A 25317-nucleotide genomic window follows, 5' to 3' on the forward strand; every position below is an offset into this window, starting at 1 on the left:
CTGGGCTCCTCACAGATCCACCTTTCGACTGATTGTTTTACTCGAAATACTCCAGTGTTTGAATTAATGGAGTCTGACTAATAGCTTACACTACTCATCATCATTTTCATAGGAAGAACCAAAATATTATCTTGAAATGCCATTTTTTCTGTGGTTTATATGACTCTATGTAGGGAAATAAAATGCTGAATAAGCCTCAGACAGCCTTTACTAAAAAATAATAGATTATTTTTAAAACTATTTTTAAAGTTTTCCAAAAGGAATGGCTAGTCTCTGAGTCCATACATGCAGTCCATAATCATACAGAACAAACACAGATTAAATTAACACTCTGGATATTAGCTAATACAGGAATATTAATAAGTCCTTTACTTAACCAGTGTTGTCCAGTAGATACTCCCTCTGGACTGCAAACTAAAAATGTAATATTCTGCCTGCTTAGGCACTGTGATTACCAGATATTCTCAAGCTCTCTATTTGCTTATGCTTTACTCTGTTTACCAAACTCAGATTTTGTGTAAGTGTTTGAAGAATTTAGTTAAGTACGTATGTATTTTTTTAAATCCCTATTAATATTTAGGTGTAAATAACAGTGGCAATTATCACAATATACTTTTATCCCAGATTCACTCATGACCGCCATCCTCCCAGTTATGCACAATTTCCTGCCAACCAAGCACATGATAAATTCAAAAGCTTCCTGCAGTAAATCCATGTCAAGGCCATTTTAGGGTAGCATGATATATAGCTGTAGGATGAATTCAGACCCTTCAAGCGTGCAGAAAAATGGTAGGGAAAGGGGTGGAAAACAGGATTCTGAGGCAATGTCTTCCAGTTTCTTGTGTGGCTGCACCAAGGGAACAAGCAGTTTCTTGTGCAACTCCAAATGTTAGGTAATGACCAGCTACTATGACATTTTACAGTCAAAAAAATGCAGTTGGTGACCGACCAAAGTTGGTTATTCTCTCACAGGAACTACTTCATTTATCTGCAAAAAGCTTATCCTCAGGGAAATCAAATTAAATCCAAATTCCCTTAAAATTGCATTGTGGAGACTTAGAATTTACTCCCAGAACAACCGTAGCATTATTTTCAGAAAACAAAAACAGAAAACAAAACCAAAATAACCCTGGGTTCCTGGACTAAGTCTCGCTCGCTTTATCTCATGATAGAGAAGGATATACTTAATCCCCAGAACAGTGTATTCAGGTTGCGCCTGCGTAGCCTTTATTTATTTATTAAAAAATTAAAACCACACAGATTCAGGATGGTTGCAGTGCTAGAGAGGTGCTGAGCCTAGATGTGATAGTTTCAACAAGACATTTGCAGAAGCAAGGCTGTTGGTGTTGCCTTTCTGCCTGAGGTTGGTGTCTTACAGTACAGCTGGCAGGAACAAAACATGTGAGCACTACTCAGCTGTCACAGACCGAAGCATGTTCGTGTAAGCCAGACTGATGAATCACAGACGCGGACGTACGATATGAAATACTTGGGAGGGTCGTACTGCTTTCAAACACTTTGGCTGTCAGCAGAAGAAATGCAAGCAGGGCATGCAAAGCCTTCAGATAAGTGGTGCTGCCAGAGAACCTCCACTTTTGTGTATTTTCCTAATACGAACAAAATAAGAGACACTGCCATCTCTTCTGTAAGTCAATGTTCTTCTGTATCTTTTACCTTCCTAACCTAACTCCCACAATTTCATGGAAGAGATAGGTAGAAAAGGTACCTATTTAAACAGTAGCGTGTATTTATTTTTTTGCTCTACCATATGTACTATTATACTTTCTTTGGGATAATATAAGAGCTTGGTCACCTTGCGGCTCTTCTACTCCATCAAAAATGATCAGACAGCCTGTGACACAATGAGCTGTCTACCATCTTTTCCCTTGCACTTCAATTTTCTCCTTAAGTTTTCTTAAGACAGAGGCCTGACCTGCCAGATGTTTTGGAGCTTCTGGTTTCTCCTAAACTGTAACTGTTTCTGTAATTTCACTTATTTAAGCAATTAGTCTTTACACAGGACCTAAGCATAAAACTATCAGGAACCAAGCTTTAAGTGGACATTGATCAGCAGAAAGATATATAGAAATATCTAATTACATTGATCTTTGAGAAATGTTGATTACTTCAAGTCACAACTGTGATCTTTTCTCTTTGTGAAGTAGAGCACTGAACTTTTCTAAGTGATTATGTTCTGCAGATACACTTTTCAGATACTGCTTTAACTATCTGCTAATTACAATATGACATAGAGATAAGGTTAAGAAACCAATAATGAACAATGCAATGGCCAACCAGTAGACATAATCACAGCCAAAGACTAACGGAATACTCAAAACAACTATTCCAGCATTTAAAGTTTGCACTTACCAGCCTCCATAACGCTAGAGCAGTTGGGATCTGTGAAGCCATCAGGACACTCACATGAGTAGAAATCATCATCCAGCCCTGACAGACAGATGCCACCATTTTTGCATGGGCTGGAGTCACACATGTCTCCTGTGGGTTAAAGGAAAAAAAAAAAAAAAGATTCCTGTATAAAACTCTCCAAAAGTTATGCACAATGTCTGAGTATGGCAGATTGCTGATAACCAAGAATAAAAAGGAATGACAACTTCTATGTCCTTTCAATACCTTTTGGCTAATTCCATTTTATATTTACTCAACAGCACACCTCTATGTAATCATCGTCTCCTAGCCTTCTACTCCATAAAATGTGATTCTCTTGGATGTACTGACAGTTATTCACTTGCAAACAGTAATAAAATCTAACAAAAAATATTTTTTTTCTTTCTCTCATTTGAAGTCATTCAGGATATATACTTGGAATTTACCCAGGGTTTTACCTCACCAGGCTCCCTTCAACATAAAGCTGAATGGTGGTTTCAATTTAGGCTGTTGGCTTATCACCTGGTTCATAAGCAAAGAGCTGTGGCTGTGGTTACATCATCACATGCTCCACACTTAAGTCACTCAAGGGCACAGATTTGATCCAGATCTGGCACTGGCATGCAGCTCTATTTCTGCTGAACACAGAGCATGGCATTCAGGCCAGCAGCATGCTGGCTTTATGTCAGCCACATGACAGCCAATTATATGTGATCCCAGGATAAAGTTTGACAGTACAGACTAAATCCATTAAAGTGTTTTGAGCAATTTAACTCTAACAGTAAGTTTACACCCAGTCATTGATTTTTGATGTGGAGCATGGTCAGAGGTGCTGTCTGCTCACACTGTGCCCCTAGGGAGGCTGTCACTATGACTTGTGACCCACCAACTGCATGGCAGGGATGGACACTAAAGGACTTGAGTGGCTACAGTCCCTCAGTGCTCCTCAACAGTCCCCTCCATGTCTCAGGGAGGTTTATCAAGTTCTCCCATAATTCGATTGCAGAATTGGAACAAATCAGTTAGAAACAAAGCTATGCTTAGCTTCAAAACTATGCTATGCAATGAACCAACTATGCTTTAAAACTCCCTGGGACACAGGACAAGCACTGGCACAGTGGGAAGCTTCAGCCTGCTTAAATAATGCTAAATAAATAAATAAATAAATAAATAAGACTTTGCTTATCCTTCAATTGCTCTTCAGTGAAGAAAGCCTGTTCAGTCAATTAGTGTCGAGGTGATCAACAGCAGAAAGACATAAACTCAGAAAGATGTGCCACAGGGCTGCTACACACGCTCAGAACTTGAACGTGTCTCCAGTACTACCAGTGTGTACAACATATGACTGTGATTTCCTATCCAATATTATTTGAAACGGCCTTCAGGAGGAGATATAAGAGAACAGAGTGTCTGTTCATTTCTCGTAATTCCTGTTTTAACACCCTTAAAGGACTCCACGCTATCACAGTTCTACAAATATACGGAAATAAGGATTGCATCCTGTTCCCGATTGGACAATTGGAATCAATCCTAAAGAATACTCTAGGTTTTGGTTAGTTTCAATTTAATATTCTTCCTCAGATAATTAAATATATATTTAGATACATTTTTTATTTATCTCAAGCTTCATCACATAAGACAGAGTGCTCTCTATTGCTCAGTATTGTTTTTAGAATACTAATAATTTGTGCAGGACAGTTTTGTTTTGACAATTTTTTGGCAGATATATAATTATTAAAAAATAAGAACAGTATTTTGCATGCTAAATTAAACAATGGCCAGTCTTTTGCCATGTAACTGTAAAGAGTTACAGAAATCCACTTGTTTATGCCAGTAGTACTGACATAACAATATGTTTTGGACTATTCTGGTGGTAAGGGAACTCAAAATGTTTTCAACACCTCTGGCACACAGACTTCAGATTAGAGCCTGGTGTGAGAATTCCAATCTAACAGTCACTTAAGAAATTTAACTGATGTACAAAACTGCCTTTATGAATTATGTGCATCAGGTGCAAAAAACTCTGGTTGTGAGTTAGTTTGCTGGGTCATTTTTAATCTTATTGAATTTTTAATTTGTCAGCTTTAAGCTGCCTTCATGTGTGTATGTTCTCGGTATTAACAGTTTTGTCTTGAAGACTGTCCAGCTGATGGAGAAGTAGAGCTATTTGAAAAGAGTCAATGGCATAAGACATTATCTGTCTTCCTAACTGAATCTAAGTAAGTCAAGACTTCTCATTTTCAGTGCTCGTTGCGTTATTAGGGTAGCAAAGGATGCTTGTTTTTGTACTTCAGGGGGCTTAGGCATTTGTTTGTGAAAGAACAACTAATATTAACTGAATGTTCTGACAACTGTATTCCCACACCTTTAATTAAATTAATAAATTAAATAGCATCTGGAGCAGGAGCACTTATTATGCAAATCTGTATGGATGTTCTGATTAAAATGAGAGGGGACATTTTTACTATGTGTTTCCTGATTCAGTGTTCTTCTGATTTCAATTATGCAATGCAAGAAAGAAAAAGAAAGATAAAGAGACAAAATATTGTTTCCATTTGTAAATTTTATATTGACTGACAAGCAGAACACCCACCCAGTTTTCCATTGTATTTCCAGAAAGTAATATGTCCAAAGTATGCACACTTAACTGTGTAGTTTTCAGTTGTCTGAAAATTCGTGTTGGCTTTTTCAGTCTGAAGTGACATGACCCGACCTACAGTTTGGGACTAATAAAGCAGATGCTGTCCTCTAACAATGGTCATTTATTTCCATGCTGAGGAAAGAACTGCACTAAGTGCTCTTTTGACACATCACCTTGGCCCAAATTCTACTGTCAGTCACTGGTATAAATTTTTAATTGTCATTATATCGTATCACAGAAATAAAATGGGACCAAAAACAACCCCAAAAAAGCTCCAACAAAAGAAATTACCTAGCTGGTCTCATTCAGGTCATGCTAAAGAGGGCTAAAAAAGGAAAATTTACACTTTGAACAACAATGGCTAAAATAATACGATAGTATGACATCAAATATGATGCAGTCAGAGAAACAAGCAACTGCACAGACACAAGTGAGCCATAATTCTGCTTAAGACTAGATACCAGGCTGTTCAAATTTGCATACTTAAATTAGTAAAACTCACCTAAAATGTTAGCACCCTTATTTATGACTTAGTGTCTGTGAAAGTGTGCAGAACAAAATAAATACCACCTTTGAATCAACAATATTCCCCTCAATTTACATTTTGTGCCTCTTGAGAGGCCATTCATGTTGAAATATTGAAATCTAATTTATTATACATTCTACTGAGTTTGATGAACAGAATTTTATTTTAAAGGCTCTGTTCTTAATAAGAAAAGCTTATATGGGTGCACTTGGTCTTAACTAATTAAGGGATTTGTTACCATTAAAATACTGTGTTGCATACAACACAACTTTTAACACAACAGTAGTTTTAGAATTTAACCTTAGAGTCATGGTGAATGGAAGAGTAAAGCAAAAGCAAAGAAAGAACTATATCCTTTATAGTAACTCTTAGAGAACTGTGCTCTGTGCTGCTGACTTTCCATAGCGATAGGTAGTATGCTTTTAGTGCAACAGACTGTGCAATTTCGCAAATCGCTGTAAATTAAACAAACACTCTAAAAAGAACTCCATTATTTAAAAAGCATCAAAAGACAATTAATATTGTATTTTATTAGAATGTTCTGAAAGGACTCCAGTAAGAATGCAAGTGTCAAATAAAAACCATAATTCATGTTTTCCTTTACTATGTCTGACTAACCCTGTACTTTTCATTACATGGCTACTCAAGCATTAAAGTATGTCTCAAGACTGTATATAAAATATGTACTACAACTATTGCTGCCGTTACTTCATCCTCAGGAAAATCTCAGACAATAAAATCTCATTGCATCAAGCTATCAAAATTTGTTGCAAGGATCTGTGAAACAGAATCAGCAAATGATATACTCACATGTTCCCCCCACTAGACTGACAGAAGTCATGATCACTTTGCATCTACCTCTTTTAGGGGACTCTTGCTTTGAAGTGATGTTCTATATGTAGCTTATTTTATATATATATAAAATATATATGTATATACACATACATATTTCCTCCTTCTTCCACAACATAACGCATGGAAGAGTTAAGGTAGAAATGTAATCCACACTATCTCAGATCATACTGTACTGAGAAGCAGACAAAACATTTACATGATTAGAGGATACTAAATTTGGGGGATATTTTTATTTTGATTTTTCCTCATGTCTTTAGTTTCTTCAGAACATTCTTAAGTCATCTAAGTCCTTGAGCAAATTATCCATCCTCTCTTTGGAAAACATGGTTGGTTAAGAATAAAAAAAGCAAGACGAATAAAATTAAAGTGGAGATCTATGCATACTCAGAATTTTAATTAAGAACCCTCCCTACTTCTCCAAACTAAAAAAACCAATATATACATAGATCAAAAATCAAATAAAATAGTGAGATATTTGCTCTCTAGTAGCAATTAGGCTTTTTTAAAGACTGACAGCTTTTGTCCCTAGTGATTAACTCAATCATTGACCCTGGATCTCTTTTATTAAAAACCCTTGGAGATGTAAGTCCATCATGCTCCGTGACATACCTTCACATAACTACTCTTAAACCATATTATTTTCAACAAAATACTGAATGTACAACTATTGCTTCTTTCAACAAGCAGGTAATGGTGGGGAGGAGGGTAAAAATTGGAAATCCACTCTTTGTTGAACTTTACACTTCTATACAGCATACTTTTTGATCCTGTAAAAGCCCACAAAATGTTACGTGATTCTTGACTGAAGAATGCAACACTTTTCTTGACTGAAGAGTGCAACACTTTTCTTGACAGCAAAGGACAACCTGTAAAAAGGAAGTCAACTGCTGTGTATAAATAATGCAGCACACCATGATGGTAACAGTTAGCCCATCAATCCTTGTCAAGAACAGAAATTCAGAGTTTATCAAAACAGTTTTTGTGATATGAAGGCTAAAGATGCACTCTGCAAACAGAAAAGTACCATCGACAACCACCTGGACGCTCTATTTCATAAAGAATTCTTTGTGGTAGAAGCACATAGAACAGTCAGCTACCATTACCATATGCAAATCAATTTGCAGTTTACTAATGTTTGTCAATGAAAGAAAAGAAAAAGAATTATTTACTCAAACTTAAAACTATTTACTCTTTAACTTTACAGCTCCTGGGATAGGAATACCTGCCAAACACTAAGGTATAGTATCCTGAATTAAGCATGGGAGAAGCATTTCAGTCCCTATGCACAAAATAATTAGCCTGAAATTAATACAATTTCCCTTGAGTATCTCATATCACCTAGAATGATAACTTTTACAATTTCTGGCAGAAGTGTTACTGTAAGTGACATTTGCTTTAGACAATGAAATGATGACAAAGAAACACGTCTTCAAAAAATTGCATGGATTCAAAAGATTTCAAAACTGGAAGGCAAGAAGTGATAGAAGAAAGGTGATTTGGGTGTTTGGGCACATTTTCTTCTATAATTTAAGAATGGAGTTTATTCTGTGAAACAGAAAGTGTGCATGGAAAAAGTCAACCCTATTTATTCTTTTATATAATGTGCATTAAATATAAATATGAACACATCTAGTGTGCGTTACATATTGATGTAGTGAAATTTACAGAAGCTGATACTGAGGTAAACATACTCATACTGTAAGAGTCCAAGCAGATGCTGACACCCATTGAAACAAAAGGCATGACAAAATCTACAGGTAAACAGTTGCAAATGTAATGATTTACAAGTTCAGGGTGCTAGCCATGCAAGTTGTTAGGGAGGTCCAACACTCTTTACTGGTATGCTATGTAATGGGTGTTTCATAGCTCAAGCATTTGATTTCACCATTGATGGGAAGAGGTGGACCGTCATTCCTACCTAAAACAGCAGCTATATTTTTATTGAATTTCCTACACTGTTACATTAAATATGGCTTCTTTTCAAAGCCCCCTCTAAAGAAATAAAATGAATAGCTATTCTTTTTCATGAGAATAAAAGTTATTAAAAAGAAGAAATCTCCAGGTGGCACCAAAGAATAAAAAGCCCAGAAAATAGCTAGTCAATAGAAATTTGGTCTAGGGATAGCAAAAATAAGGGTCAGCTCTGAAGCCCAGAAGAGCAACTACAGGAGAAGACTAAGAAAGTACTTGCTACCAGTAGCAGTTTAATGTTAAAATCAATTTTCAGAAAAAGAGCTTTAATAGTTTTCTGATTTACAGAATCATCTGTACGGTGTCCAAGTTCAAATCTATTTCTCCACAGCTAAACCCCTACTGAGAAGCAGAACCATAAATCATATTGAAGACACATCTGTGCAGACATGCAAAATGTGAACATGAAAACAGATGAGCTCTGCAGTTCTTTTAAGAAATTTGTAAGCTGGTTTTTTCAGATTTCATGGTGAGGCAGCTAATTTGTTTTTCCTACAGTTGAATAATTAACTTGTATCCCTTATTATTTGAAAGGGAAGTTAAAGTTTCTGGATACCAATAGCTCATCTACCTCCTTCCACTTGTTCTCTAGGCTGATTTGCTTACTACGCAGCTAGAAGGTTCAGCTAACTTTCTAACTAGAATATTCATTACAAACTGTTTAAAAAGGTTTAGAAAATGAATAAACTAATACCATCAACTCTAAATGTACACATATGAACTGGATGGGAAAACTTAGAAGTGAACATAAATCTCAGAATAATATACTCATGATTTTATCATAGGTCTCATGAAAATTGAGGTAGTTGCTGCTTCTTCTGAACGACTCTAGGATCAAGAGACTGTATGCACTCAAACAAGCTGTAGCTTGTAGTTGTGGAGGACAACTGAAACACACTTGTGTAAACTAGGCGTAAACATTTAAACATTTAACTTTTTCCAGTCTTGTAATCTGAAGGGATGCACCAGCTGATTTTTGAAAACCTGATACGGCATTACAAAAAGAAAATCAGATTATTCTAAACAGAGAATTCTTGTCCAAATACCATTCAGGGACTGGACTGAAACATTAATCCTGGGTGAAGATGAAGTCCTGACTTAAGCTTTAGGATTTAGTCTAATAGTACAATACTGTAAAAGTGTGTCCCTACTTTCAGGGTTAGAATAGAGCCCTAAAGTAATGTCTGCAGAGATTAATTTCTATCATAATAAATCCCCTTCTGCCTTAAAAAAGTATAATCTCTTTCCTTTCTGAAAGTCTACAGTATGCGCTACTTTATTCATTTGAATGTGAAAGAGCAGTAGGTCACTGTACTTCAGTCTGCTGTGGTACAGACTTTTTAAGCATCTGATGTTTGACAATATGAAATACAAGTAGAAACAGAAAACAGCTTAAAAAGTAAACTCTTCTCTCTTTCATAGGTTGCAGAGTTCATTTCTGTGCCAGCTGTCTCTGAAGGGAAAAAGATGAACTATTCCTGTCATTTCACATCTTTACTAGTAAAAAACAGATCTAAAGTGATTAAAGGAAGAATATGGTTATATAATGCACTTCTGAACAGTTTTACAACTTGTGGCAAATTTTTCATGTGCACACCATTGTGAGGATTTGGGGAAAGCTGCCATCACTTGAGATATTGTTTCATCAAAAGGATAAGAGATATATTCCCCTAAACTGATCAGCTGACGGTACCAGTGGCACACCATCCCTAGCACCCAATCTCAGTGAACAGCAACGATGCTTCCTGCATGAGCAGGGCGATAGCTGATACATGCCTTTACCGAAGATGCCCTAATCACTATCAACACAACCTTCCATATCTTTTCTCTCTGGATGCTCAACAAAGCTGGCGAAAATTACCTAGGCACTCCTTGCACGTACTCATTTGATTTCAGCTGTCGTTCATGTCAGCCGTGTTTATTTTCCACTCACTGACACTCACGTGCATCGACCTGTATTTCTGCACCTGTTCAGATCTACGAGGTGAGAGGTTTATGAAAAGGGAAAGAATAAGAGCTTAAATTGAGACTTTCTGTACAAGGCACTTAGGCTAAACTGTCTCTCCATTAAGTTGTTTTGTTCAATTAAAACTTTCAGAGAGACATCAAGTCATGATGGGAATACATTATCATTTCCAGTTACTTGTCCGTTGTTTTTAAAGCTGATCAGGAGATTTTTAGTAGTATGCTCACTTGAAACTTCTCAGTTAATAAAATATTCATTTTCTTGCCAGAAATTTCCTCATACAGCTTCACTGATTTCTGTCAAAAATCAGCTGGGCTCCTGCAGGCTTCTCCACTAACTGCTAGAAAGCTCCACTTACATATCTGTGACCATCAGATGGTCAATATAGGGATATAGAATTCTTATTTGACTTAACCTACATTGAGCTTTTGATCATTAGCTCTTCCTAAATCTCTCTTCAAAATATTCATGGCTCCCAAGGCTCTGGAAATGCCTCAACCCCCTCATCAGGAAGCAACTCATACACGCAACAGCTTGTCTCTTGCCCATCCCCTGCTTTCCATGGAGAGAAAATCCATGCACGCAGTCAAATCAGCAGCACAGTCCAAAGAGCGCCCTTTAAAATAAACAGTCGTGAATGTTTATCGCCTTCACTAGACAGGTAACATCTGCCTTCCTTTTCCTTATGGACTGAGAGCATTTAGGTACACGTATTCTTACTGGTCTAGACAGTTTCTGCTTTCACTTCATCAGTGAAGCAAGATGGTTTAAAAAAAAAACCCAACCCACTCACTGTGGAATTATAACTTTTAAACAAATATTCCAAACTTTACCTTTCCATTTCTCTTTTTTATGCACCACAGCTTTTGAGGTTAGCAATTTAGAAGCACCAGCATGTGTGTCTATGTGTATACATACACACACATATATTTACCTTCATACTTATACACTTGTACATACTTTATATATATGGAAATGAAAGTGTTTTATTTTCCCTTTGTTTGCCCTATACTGGATATATTCAGGCATTGGTTGCTAGGGTATTATTAATCTCAGGACTGGTAAATTTATCTTTTCCCATCCTAAGTAAATCCAAAATTGAAAGCTGAGCAATTAAAAAGTCATCGTTAACAGTTTTTAAAACTCTAATTAAATTTCATTATATCCTCCTGTCTTCACCAAAATGAAATACCTTAAAACAACGTGAATTCTAAAGATATTGTCATTATACTTTGAAAAGTATTCATCGGTCTCTAGTTACTTCTACTTTTGTATGACCTCTCTTAAATACCTTATTTGGTCACAGTTTTTACAAGAAGTGTCAACACTATTGAACAAATGGGCAGCATTTAATATCCCAAGTTAGGTATCCAAAGCATGGAACTCACAAAATTTATAGTTCACTTTTCAAAATTTTGAAATATTGTGTAGGTACCAAGTACATCCCATAAAACTCCTCAAATATATGTCTACACATATACAAAAATATGCAAATTTATAAAAAAATACACACATATTCACATCAATCAACAGTTTTAGAAAGCATACTGAAAATAAAGGAATATTTTCTGCTTTCAAGCAGTATTCCAAACTGCAAAACATATTTGAAAATACACCCTGTGAAGCAGTCAGCATTGGCTATGTCCAAATTAGAAAATAGCCTGACACAACATGAGCAGGTCAGTATTTCAAAGCATGCAGCACTAAGGCTTCATTATCTACATTATATGAAGTCTGTGGATTTTTGTTCCAGATTTAACCACTTCCCTCCATGTGATTTGAAGCTGCCCAAACGACCAGTCATCGGTTCAGACCCTTAAGTAACCATTAGGGTCTCCACCTGAGTACAGCTTCTAGTTCGACGTCCTCAGGAATGAATCCAGCTCACACCCACCAAAACCCCTCTGCAGGCAGAAGAGAAGTGAGCGCAGGATGTGGAGGCAATCAAGAGATTCACTTCCAAAGCCCACCGGCGCACTAGATGACCATTTTAACAGACATGCTGGCACTGAACGCTCTTTCCTACATTAACTTTTTCTACAATGAGCTTTTCTCTTCTATTACACCAAACCCTACAGCTAAAGAGAATAAAGCAAAATGTTCTGTAAGTTTCTGTTGTTATAATTAGCTGACCTTACTGCATTCATTTCATGCATATTTTGGCCACATGGATATTTAAATCTATCACCACAGAAGTTCTGTCACCATCAAAAAAGACATGTCACCTAAGGAGATACAACAGTATTGCTGGTTTTCATCATTTTCTTTCTGACTTTACAGGAAGGTGATGTTAGTGATCGCATTCAGAATAATAATTAGGTAATGAAGATATGTGTCCCTCCTGTGAAAGATAGGCAATAATAAAGGCATTACAGCTGTCAGCTACAATAAGGAAGTGATTCTGTTTATTCTGGACGATGCAGCTGGCGGTAACATGTAAGCTCTGTGGATAAATGATGCAGACCCTTTTAGTAATTTTTGCTAAGAGTCTCTGGAAAGATGAACAGATGCAATTTTTACCTTATTTGTTTAATCTTGTTCAGAAATAGAATAAAACCTGAAACTTTTGCACATATAAAGACTCCTGTATACATTGTATAGCATCCTGTTACCTGTAAAAGAGGTTTTTTTGAGCTCTAGATTTTCCCCAAACACAATATAACATCAGATGAAACAACATATCTACCAGGCAAATTTTAACTAAAGGCATCAGGCAAGAAATGAGTGAGAACCTCTGAGAGCACTTATTCTGTGCAGCAGCATGTGACACAAAGACACTTAAAACAAGGACATAGCTGAGGTGGTAAATTGAATTACGTGAAATGGTTTGATGGTGGTGTACTTGCTCGTGCGGTGTAGCCCTGACCTTAGCCAACCGCTTACCCTCACTACTCTGCAGCTTTCCCCAGTTCTTCTCTCACAGCGGCCATCTAGGCACTCAAAGCCATGCTACAAGGACTGTCTCAGACTCTAAAAGCCACATCACTGTATGAGGGCTTACGCGAATGCTAAGTAAGAAAACAGTTTGTGTATGTCAAAACCTTGTCTCAGTATGGCCACACTGTGCTAACAAACTGTATTCTTGGCAGTGTTTTTTAATTTATTTTTACTTTCCGGTGTAATTTGTTGTAAACCAAACCTAAACAAAGATGGGCGGCAGCTTGAATGCACTTGCTGCTTGTTGCTTGGTATGGAGTAAGACTTGAAAATTAAGAACTGGGATTAGTAACTGAAAAAGGATGAGAAAGAAAAAAGTCTGGCAGAGAACAGTATAAATGAAAGATATTCACAAATGCACTGGTTGAGAATGTGATGGTTTTAGCACACCATAGTGTAACAGGGACCTTAAGTGTTATTTTAATAATAGTACATGTAGATCTTTGACTATTAAGCTAAGTAACTATTCTGTTTCAGCTTCTGAACATAGACAAATGTTCCTGTAACAACTGGTTTCTGGTCTGACATTGCAAGATAACCAAAATATCTGATCTGGAGAACTGAAGTGCACTGTAATTGCTTCTAGCTTCAAGGCCAAGTCATTGACCCGTCCTTCATCATCCCAGGTACATCCCAGACTCAACAGCATGTCTTAAGTGGACCTGAAAATAAAGCTGGTCTCCTGCTCTATCTTAATTAGTAGGAAAAAGAAAAAGGAGAGTTTGCCTAACTGGCCTGCTATTTTTTTTTTCAGTTTATCTGAGCTTTGCTTTATTAACTGCATCCAGGTAGTATTAACATGGTTAATTATGTATAGGATGTCCACGACGTACTCTTTGAAATGCAATTGCTGTTCTTTGGCACTTAACAGAGCCCTGAGTCTGCATGTATAGCATATATTTTGAAAAACACAGGACTAGGTGAAAAGTAAATACCAAAGGAATGGAAAAATACAAAAAAGGAGGTAAAAATACTGAATATTATGAATATGTATATATAAAATGAATAATCTATAAAAAACAAATTAATGTCTTTTTTCATCAAGCATAGAGGAACAAAGGGAGGAAGGTAATTACACTTTAATAGGTACAATTAAAGTCATGAGCCTTTGTCACTGTACATCCATTCCTTCTGACCTTTTTCCACTTTCCACCCTCCTACCATTTCTAAACATGGGATGCCACAACAGAAGACTGTAGTGGTTTTACAGTAAGAACAAGGTCTTTACATGGATTTGTACAGTGTTAACACTACACCAATACAACACATGTATTATATATACATATATATACACAAACATATATATACATATATATACATACATATACATATATATGCATATAAAGTACATAAAAGTCTATAGTGTGTAAAGTATACAAAATAAAATTCTACATCACTACCATCTTCAGAAGCAAATAAAGGATCCAGAATGGAAAACACTAGATGGACATGAATATCTTTCTCTCAGAACAGTTCATGCAAGTACAGTGTCTCATAGAAAAAATTCATGGAAAATTCACTTTGCTCTGTAAAACCTTAGAGCCCTTCAAGTTGAAAAGATGAAAGAATGACGATTTTACTTCTCAATTAAGTCTGAGATAAAAGTAGATTAAATTTATTGCATTTTAAAACAAAGCATTAGGATACTACTGTGGAAGGCTGTTCAAGCCATTGGATTGTCGTAGCACAGGAAATAAATATATTAAAAAAAGAATAATTCAAATTGATAGAACTAGTTTAAATTCTAAGGGTATAGATGGTATTTCTAGATTTGTTTTATCATGTCTAAAGAGTTTTTAAACCTGTAAAATACAGAAATAGCATTACTTGAAAGAACTTGAGGGGATTTAACATTTTCAAATACACAACTCGCAACAGTATTTGAATTTATTGTTCGATCCTCAGTAATTATTTACAGTAATTGTTGCATTTGAGAATTCAGATGGTGGATCTTATTGAATTCATTTCTACAAAAAAAAAAGATTAATCTGAAAGTTAAAGATGATATTAAAAGAAAATTCCATGCACTGTGCTGTGACACATTTGAGTTTCTGATACTGATAATAAAATACTCCTTAATCAGAGTTGAAGTATTACACACCTACAAAGCCTTCCAGTTTCAACAAATCAACAGTTGCTGACACAAAAATGCGTTGTGGAATACTCCTGAGAAGTACAGCTTGCCTTCTAATGAGAACTGCTGCTCTTTCTCACATGCCATCTCTATTACATAGAAGGTACCTAAAAATACTCTCCTCCAATTCACCATAATTTCTTCTGCCATGATACCTACAGAAAGTAAGCAGATAAAGCATATAAAACTATAAAGCTTTAAGTGTAAAAGTGTACATTTCTACTTTACACACCCCCCCAGTTTGGGGGAGTTCATGCATTTTTGTATACAAGTGTAAAACTCCGGAGGACGGAATGCAACTTATTTTGCTTAGTTTGCTGATCCACAGTGACTGACAAGATCCACACAGCAGGACAAGATCACTACTGGTCTCCTGCTTCTTTCTGTCCTTGTACAACTTATTTTCAAATGTGTTTATGCAATTAACTTCTTTTGGCTTTCTTTCTCTTTCCCCACACAAAAAATGCAGACCATTTCCTGACTCCAGTTCCATGCCTATCTTACAAATGTTATTTTTTATCATATGCCATTGGTATCCATGCCAACAACAAAGAACACAGTAGTTATGGCACATACAGGTGATTAGAGAAGCCTCATTATTCACTGACAGGAAATACAAAAGTTATTGTGGGTACACAAATAGGTTGTTACTGCCTCATCTTGACAAACAAAGGGACTACAATAAAAAAAGCTTATTAACGGAATATAATGGTGGAGTCTGAAATTCAACGTATTTCTTCTCAAATGAAGCTGTTAACAACAACCTGGAGGCTCATTAGAGAATTTCTTTCTTTTTCCCTCTATTTGTGGGCCTCACTAAAGGAATTACGTATTATTTTTGTGCGTGTTGTAATTGTGTCTTTGCCACCGGAACTTTTAATTTCTTTTTTCTCTGAGAATAGGCTTAGATTTCGGTTTGGTTTTTTTTTAACAGCTATTGATCCTTTCCCTCCCCAAGCTCAAATTATTGTCACTAGCCCTGCACATGCCTCCCAGGGACCCATGCCACGGACCAGAATCACAACGAGTTGACCGCTGCCATTTCTTTGTTTTGATCTTGACCTCAAACTAACTTTCTGAAAATACTTATTTATTTTTTTCACTAAGCTAACCCAGACCCCTGCCCACCACGAGGCAGTTACATACGCAGTTAGTTGCTGCTATGGGGCTAGGACATTATCGCCGCTCTAAATTAGGTTTTCTCCCCATCAGAGCTGAAGGCAGAGCTGCTGTTTAGCACAAGCCCTGTAGCCAGGACACAGGCAGTGCTCCCTCTGATTATACCGCCTCATTACCGGCAAAGAGAAGGAGTACATAGCACACAGCAGTGCTGAACATCCTGAATGATAAAAGCATCATTTGCATAACACTTGGAGCTCCTGCAGGTTTAAGGCCTAATAAATCTCCCAGGGAAGTTAAAAGCAAAACTCTTCCAAAAAGCTGGATCAGACTGATGGTGCTCAAGATCTCTACGTCAGGAGCTGCTACACAACAACAACTAACGAGATCAGTGGAATCGTTTTAAATCCAAACGCTACTTGCATCACTCTCGTGCAAGTCCAGAGTAACGCCATTAATTTGATGGCGTTATTCCTGTTCTATATTGTCAACAGAAGCAATATTTGAATCGTTTTCTCCATTGCTTAAATATACTGTATCACCAAAACAATTTTAAAGACAATTTCTTGCAATTTTATTTCCTTGTAGTATTGCTTCTGTATTTTCCTCCAATTTCCTATCATCTCATTGATTTTTTAATCCAGCAGTGTTTAAACCACGTTTTCTATTTCTTATAAATTTCTGATTAGTTCTTCTTTTTTTTAGCCCAATTTATTTTTATTTGAACTTCATTTATTTGGTAGTGTTTGCTTTTCAATTTGTGCGTACCTTTTTATGATTTTTTTTGTTACTTATCTGCTGCAATTTTCTAAGTAGTTTAAAGCTATTATTTTAAGAAGTGTCTAGAAACTTTTGAGCCCTTTATTGTGTTCTAGTGGCATATCAGTTTTATTTCAGTGTCATTCCTCATTGCTGGGATACTAAGCCAGAAACTGCTGCAAATGGCTCCTGCTAGTCTTATTTAAATCAAACCTGCAAGATGTATGTAAGACAACTCAGAGAAATCAATAAAAAATATTTATCTTCTATTTATGCTCTATTTGGGTTTTAGTTTCAGACAAAAAAGCCTAAAACTGGTCAGCCCTTTATTACTCTGGACAAAGGTATTTGCTGAAGTCTCTTGCTATGTTATTCAGAAATCGTTATTTAGGTTATGAAATCTGCACTCAAAGTATAAGGATATTGTACACAGTTCAAGGTAAGTCACTTCAAACAACACTTCTAGCATTTTTCAACCTGGTTCTTCTTTACACATCTACCCTGTTAGGTGACTGAAAGGAAGACAACACAATGTGAATATTTACCTTGCAGCAGCTGCCAAGCAAGCCTAACAACATTGTCTGAAAAGCTTAACTACTGAAAGCAATCACAATAGAAAGCATCTTGAATAATTATATATCAAAGCTAGACACTACTGAATTCCACTAAAGTCTTTCATTTTCTTGAAACATGATCTAAATGTATAAAAGTAAGCATGAAGTAAATTTGGTGGGTTTCATTGTCAGAAGTGCAACGAAGACAACAGGTTTTCTCAGATAAAACTTATTAGTATGTGAATTAGAATAAAAACCATGATCACAAAGTAGTTAAAAGAAAGTAAAAACATAGAAAGCGCAGTACTTATCAGTGCTACAGACCTCTGTGTTTATCTTAAAAAATCACTGGTTGAAAATTGTAGCTGTAAGCATTTGCTGAAAATGCTTATCTATTCAATAGTATGAAATATAAGTTGCATGAACTTATATTTCCCGGGGTACCGTATTGCTTCTATTTTTAACAGGAAAATTATCCCTACCTCCATAATCATCTGCTTCCTCATAAATCCATCAGATACTTAGTCCTAAAGAAATCAGATATATTCTAATAGATTGGGTCCAAAGCTTATTGATTAGCTTTATGTAAGAAATCCTGCTTCACGGCAATACAAATTCGACTAAACAGAACAAAATAGATTATTAAAAATGCTGCGTAGAACCAACAAACACACACATCTTTGCCTATGGCCATCTTAAAACAAACCCAAAACCCAGACCCAAATACATTACAAGGCCCATAAATCTCCTTCCCCATAGCTGACTCATCCAATCTGTCCACGACCAAGTTTTAAATCCCACCATACTCCAGACTGTACCAAGCATTGTCCGAGAGCTGATATACCTCAAAGCTATGCCAAGGAGAGGATCAAGAACTAAGCAGTAGAGGCTGCTGTGGCTCCATATGGTGTCCCTGTTTATCATGAGCGACGCAGGCATCCAAATGCCCTTTCCTCTGGTATCAACATCTAAACAATAAGAACTACTTCATCAGACAAACAGACCCTCCGGTAGCAGAAGGCTTGGCTCTTCTGTTCTCCGTTGCTAGAGATGCAAACAGAGATCATCAGTAGGCCAAAAGGGAAGGGGCAGTTATGAGGAGTTGGATCCCACCTCTGCCTCCCTATTTTTAAAGGCCTTTAAAGGTCTCTTGCAACCTAAACTATTCTATGATTCTATCTCCAATTTTTCTTGCTGCTGTTGTGGTGAAAGGAGACGTGACTGACACTCTCTACATTCCTCTTCCAGCAGCGTATTAAGCACTTTTGCTATGCTACCCAGGCTATATATAATGAAACCTATAGATTTTAATGACATTCAACTGTGACTGTTCCTCTCTAAACAAATTTGACAAGTGCCTGGATGTTTTCTGTTAGCTTGCGTTTTGTTTTGGTTTTTTTGCCTGCCGCTCACTGCTAGGCAGCTCTGGGTTTCAGGTGAACGTAACATAGAAGCAGAAGTATCAATTGCTCATCTTTTCAATGACAGACTGTAACAGAGAATCTGAGTAGGCCACTTCTCAGGGCAAAGCAACACCAAAAGACCTCATTAGCCAGAAGGAAAGGAGATCACAGGGCACTAGTGATAACACCTCTTATGTGTGTCCTCATTTCCTCCTGGGAAAAATCTTAATCTTTTAGGTTAAACTGACGGTGACTGAACTTGAATATTGTTCCATGACAATAGTCGCAAGTAAATTGTTTAGTTGGTTCTTGGGGTTTTTTTGCTAAGGGGGGTAGGGAGGAAATACAACACCTGTTAGAATTAAGAGCTAAAAGTCAGTCTACCATGTCTGTTCTCCTGCCTGCCAATGCACTTTGATATGGGCTACTGCCCTGCTACAATCCATGTAGAAAAAGAGAGATCTTATCAATTGGTAAGAATTCACAGAAAATAAACACACCACCACCAACAACCACACACATATTATTCTAGATGGTTATTCAAAGGATGCTATTTCAGATCCTGCTCTAGGAAGATCTGGATTTCAGCCTTTGAGAAAGACCACTTCAATGGGTCCCACTTTCAATGGGAAGCCTTAGCAGTTGGCCATAGGGTTTGACTCATGAAAGGACAACCATCTGGACTACCTGAAGACTAACCACCATACTGGGCAAGCAGTCAGTGCTTTTCCTTGTGACAACCACAGCTACTAACAGTTCTACACAGACAGCAAATCATCCTAAGTCTGCACAGCACCTTCATAAAAGATGCTAGTGTGCCCTAAAGAAGTGATTCTTAAATTTTAGTTTCCATTTCTAGACCTTCTGAATGGGAAGGGTTATGATAATCCCAATATTTCAAAGATTTACCTGACTTCAAATCTAACCTGTTCCACGGACATCAAAGGGGGTCTTCAAAGACACAGCTGTCTCCCTATGCAGAGCAGCTTGCAGGCTTTGTGCTTCAGGTCTTGAGCACCAAATTAAATGGAAGCCAGGATTACAGGTACTCCCAAGTTAAAGCACTTTTATATACACATGACTAATTTTAGTCCTGAAATTCATAATTCTTCAGAAATTTAGTACTTACTATCATTTTGGCATTCAGGCCATTTAGCTAATGCCAGTATCTTCCCCAACTGTTTGGACATATGTGCACATATGTATTCAAGACCAAACTACTTCTCTTAATTCCCTGCTTCCCCTCCTTTTGATTTTCAGATAAAACAGAACTATCAGGATGTATCAAGATTTGCTTTAAATGTCTGTGTGGATAACAAGTTTTGCTTATTTTAAACTGGATTGTATTCTGAACTCCAGTTTACAAAACCAAAAGTAGTACTGGAATAACAAATTGGTAAGCAGTATTACAGATTAGCAATTTACGGTATCCCTAAATTTAGAGCAACTCTCTATGCTCCTGTGTGAAGCTGCTCAGAGAGAACACATTTGTTTTCTCATCCTTCTCCCTGTGTCCTGCTTTTCTCCTTGTTTTCCTAACTCCCACCAGACCAAATGGAAATCACACAACACAGTTAGGTATAGTGTCAACAGCATGCTCCCTTAAAAGCAACACATCTCACACTCCACCTGCAATACTACACAGTAGATTCAGAATGCTATAGTTTCATGTCTGACCTGATGCAAGCTTTAAGCCTGAATCAAACAAGTACGGACCTCGCCCTCTGGTCAACCTTTTTGCAACATTGGTATTTCCACAAAGAGTTTATGTTTTTTGAATTTCTTGACATTTTCCCATGACATTTTCTTTTGTGAAAGGATTCTGGACCATCTTTAACTTGCAATGCTCTACTGCTATGTAGTAAACACATGGTGATCTGAGCATATATTCCATATAAATGTGTGATAAATGACACACAAAATTGTCCTGTGAAAACTGCCAGCAAAGCATACCGCCTACAGTGACCATTCCTGCATCTGCTGCTGCCTGGCCTTCAGCAGGGAGACAAAGGAGAGAGTCCAGCTCACGGGTCATGCACCGCGTACTGTCAAGCCACCAGCAACCAGAGGAACACGTTACAGTGAAAGAGACGCTGTCACTTCTCATTGTCAAGGCAGGAGGTAGTAGGTGTGAAATAACATTTTCTCCTCCAGGGCTTTCCTGGAATTTCGTGATTAGCATGTTAAAAAACTGGGAGAAGTCATAATAATTTTAGTTTCTATATATGAAATGCACTAAGAAGCCAGTGCCTATGTTTTTACTACTTATCTGTGAGACTAAAAAATTTGATTACAGAGTTCGTGAGACTCTCTTAAAACTTGTTTTTTAATAATGATACTCATGTGAGTATTTTTTTCAATAATGATATATATTTTTATGTTAAATGGCAAAAAATTATCACTATTACTACTATATTCGGGAAGTGCTGATTATACATGATTGACTTACAAGCCTGTTGTTACTTTCTACTTCATGGCCAGAGGCATTAAAAATAACAAGAAAAGGCTTTGGGGATACACTCCTGGAATGTTAGTGATTCCTTAGTTGGGTACCTACAAGCCACAGCCTGATGAATTAATTAACCTAAGTTATAAATAGGACATTTATTCAATTGAGAATAAACTCAAGGAGAACTCCTTTTCAGTGTGCAATATAAATCCCTATTTTTTTTCTTTCAAAATGTATACAGACACATGCACTTTTTATACTTACTTATGCCTTGATTTTTATCTCTCTGTATCAAAATAAAATAGCAAAAATTGCATCAAAGTCACTGGGCTGATACAGGAATAAATGTGGTATGAGGAAAATAATTAAGCCCATTTTCTGAACAGTAACAGAGATAAGATGTTTGCTGTTGTAATGAAGCATGTATTTAGGGCAAACAAATCCAATAACTGGCCAAATACAGAAACCTGTAACAAAGCCTAGGTTATGACTCCACTTTACTATGACAGACAAATTATTCATTCCCTCCTCCATGGGTACTGCACACTATCGTCTAAAGTTTTTTCTGACAATTACAGTAAGACAAAAATTTGATTTTCTAAAAAAAAAAAAAAAAAAAAAAAAGATAGATGGAGGCAAATATCCAGACCTGACCTGAGCTTCTCTTCTGGAATTGCAGCAGACATAAAACAATATTTGTTTTCATGATGGGGAGCTGGGAAACACAGGATAATAAACACAGGATAATAAAGACTATCTTAATTATGAAGTTCTCAGTACTTTCTGGAAGAAAGGGTTTCTGCATGGCTACTCCCTACCTGACTGACTACTCTTCCTGTTCCAGCTCAGTTGTGCTGCCATCTCGCCATACTTCCATCTGGTCATTTTTTTCAGTCCCTCCAAAAATACTTGCCAGCCAGAACATTAAAATATGAAAAATATTACTTGGGTAATCCCTGTATATTTCTTATGTCATGAGCCAAGAGCATCATTTTCACCCTTAACACATCTCCTTCATCTCTGGTGCTATCTCAAATCTCAATTTTTCTTCAAGCTCACAGAAATTCAAAAGGAGGAAAAAAAATCAGACGGCTGTAAAAGATAACATCAGATAAGCCAAACTCTGAGTACCAACAGATTTTCAGCCATTTAATAGTTTTTCTGTTATTATCACCCTCTCCATTGCAAAAATCAAAAAGGATTATCTGGCCCATAATTAGGGAAAGATTCCAAAGTGTGTAATCAGATCATGTTGTTCTCTCTGTTCCTTTAAAAGGTCAATGAGGATTATTAAAAAAAAAAAAATCAAACTACATGTTTATTACACAGAAGCTGCTGGGGAAAGTCTTTATTAGGGAATGGTAGCTTGTTTAGAGATCTTATATTGGCATGGGCATGAGTGTTGTTACAACACAGCATAAAGCTAAATATAACATTTATTTGGCTGATATGTTTTCTGTTTTTTTTAATTCAATATTGCTCAATGTACCTCACGCACAGTCAGCATAAAGTCCTACATGGAAATCATTTGGAAAATAGTGTTTCTTTCTTAAACTTGACATTAAATTATCATTAATACATTCTGGTTTTGCAAAAAAATAAATCTCACTCTAAACTTTTGTTGATGGTGTTATTAATTCAGAGCTAATATAACAAAAAATTAAGACGGAAAGAAATTTTAGTTAAAGGATCACCTTCCTGGGAAATTTATTAAATGAAAAACACACTTAGTATGTAAAGAATATGTATTGTAATAGCACTCAAAAGGGTTTATTTATTTATTAGTATTATAAATTATAAATTAATTGCTAGGTTAATTTTAAAGGAATATAACTGATTTACCATTTGAATTAATAAAACGTCTGAATTTACCAAAAACAGCATCAGTGCAAGTCATAATTAGGTACTTTAAAAGCATCTAAATATTTATATGGCTTCTAAGAATGTAGAAATGTTGGCCTTATGTTTAAGCTATTCAAATAAGGTCCGAGAGGATGCAAACATCTGGCTTTGATTTAGGCTATGGGAACTTTAAAGGTCTTAGTTTTCTCCAGATTTCAACTCTGCAAAGAGTAGCCAGTGTACAAATAAATCACTGCAATGGCTCAAAAATTTTAATTTATCATTAATACAATAAGGGGTGACAACTGACATTCTGTAAGTAATTGCATCTCTAGTGAAGTCCAAAAAACATATAAGCTACAGCTGAAATAATGAACAATCACAGTAATTTATGATGAAATACGATTAGTATGATGAATCATAGTAATTTATGATGAAATTCATAACTCTCCAGGATTGCCATGAAAACCTGATGTGTGAGATGAAAGCATAGAATTAACTAGATTTTTAAGCTATTCAAATTTCATATGAGCTCCTAATCCTTGAAATTCTGCATAACACACCCAACTTTGATTTGTGGATACAGGCGTAGAACTCTTTAAGCTATTTAATTTTGCACGTTAGCTCCTATCCGGTTTAGCGTTTGGGTTTTTGTGTTTGTTTTTTTTTTGAAGAGGCAAGGAAGGATGCATCAAGCGATAATCTAACCTGTGTTATTCATTGCATGTGAACTGTTCTCGCTGACAATCCATGACACCTGCAGTATGGGGGCTACTAATGGTAATATGCCAGCTCTTTTAATGTTAGCCCACTACCATCCAACCTAAAAGACAAGTTGGAATAGAAATATCATACCCTTTTCTTCTCAGTCCACTTACCCAATACATGTTTCTAGACAAGGATATTATCATACATTTATATTATATTTTCTTACACACATGAGCCTACTACTAAAAGCATTTGCATGGTTAATATAAAATTAACACCATTTTTTGAATGAGACTGCCTTAACTGTCCCTTTAAGCCAAACCTCTTAAGATAGTCATCACCTTTTACAGAAAGACTGGATCATGGTACTGTTGGATGAAAAAAATTCCCACCTCACTCAAGCTACATCCTAAGAAAATGCAATCATCAAACAAACAAGACAACTTCCAACCACCACTTCGACAAAACTGAAATATGGATATGACTCAATTCTATGTCAGGCAAGACAATGAAAGCATGCTGTGGCTATCTACTCTTCTCCCACATAGTGTCACCAAGTATGTAAGTCCCAAATTTTATAGGTTTTAGTGTTTTCTTTAAATAAATCAGTACAAGCAATGAATTAGGTAAACCTCTCAAGTCTCGTAGTCTGCTTTATAAAATTAAGTTTACAGCTTATAAGTGAATTTGGAGAACAAAAATGATCATAAACGGAATCAAGAAATTAAAGAAAACTAAGGGCACATTAAAAGAACTCTGCTTTTCAAAATGAGGAGAGCACCTCATGACTTACACTTGAGTCATGACGTGAATGAAGTTATGATTTTTCAAAAACTTTAAGGTAGCGAATACCATTCTATTATAATTTCAGTTTTAACCAGAAACACAGGTTATGTACAATGGATTATGTATGGACTGAACTCTTCTGGTTCATACAGAGGTTCAAACATACAAAGAAGCAGCACTGTGACAGTAGCCATGTCCAAAGTGGCATACCCCGCCCCGCCGCCCCCCCAAACCGAACAAAACCCCAAACATTTAAAATTAAAGGTATTAATTTTTTGG

At 36.5% G+C, this 25317-nt stretch overlaps 1 protein-coding gene across 3 annotated transcripts in view; it reads right to left on the reverse strand.

Moving 5' to 3' along the window:
* EDIL3 (EGF like repeats and discoidin domains 3) overlaps positions 1-25317 on the reverse strand; it is a 274546-nt gene that overhangs the window by 200350 nt on the left and 48879 nt on the right. For all 3 annotated transcript variants that reach the window (XM_054810468.1, XM_054810467.1, XM_054810466.1), the window contains exon 2: positions 2371-2499. In XM_054810468.1, coding sequence (XP_054666443.1) covers positions 2371-2499 — 129 coding nt within the window. The remainder of the gene's footprint in view (positions 1-2370; positions 2500-25317) is intronic.

Source organism: Grus americana, chromosome Z, assembly GCF_028858705.1.
Source record: "Grus americana isolate bGruAme1 chromosome Z, bGruAme1.mat, whole genome shotgun sequence".
Taxonomy (NCBI): Eukaryota; Metazoa; Chordata; class Aves; order Gruiformes; family Gruidae; genus Grus; species Grus americana.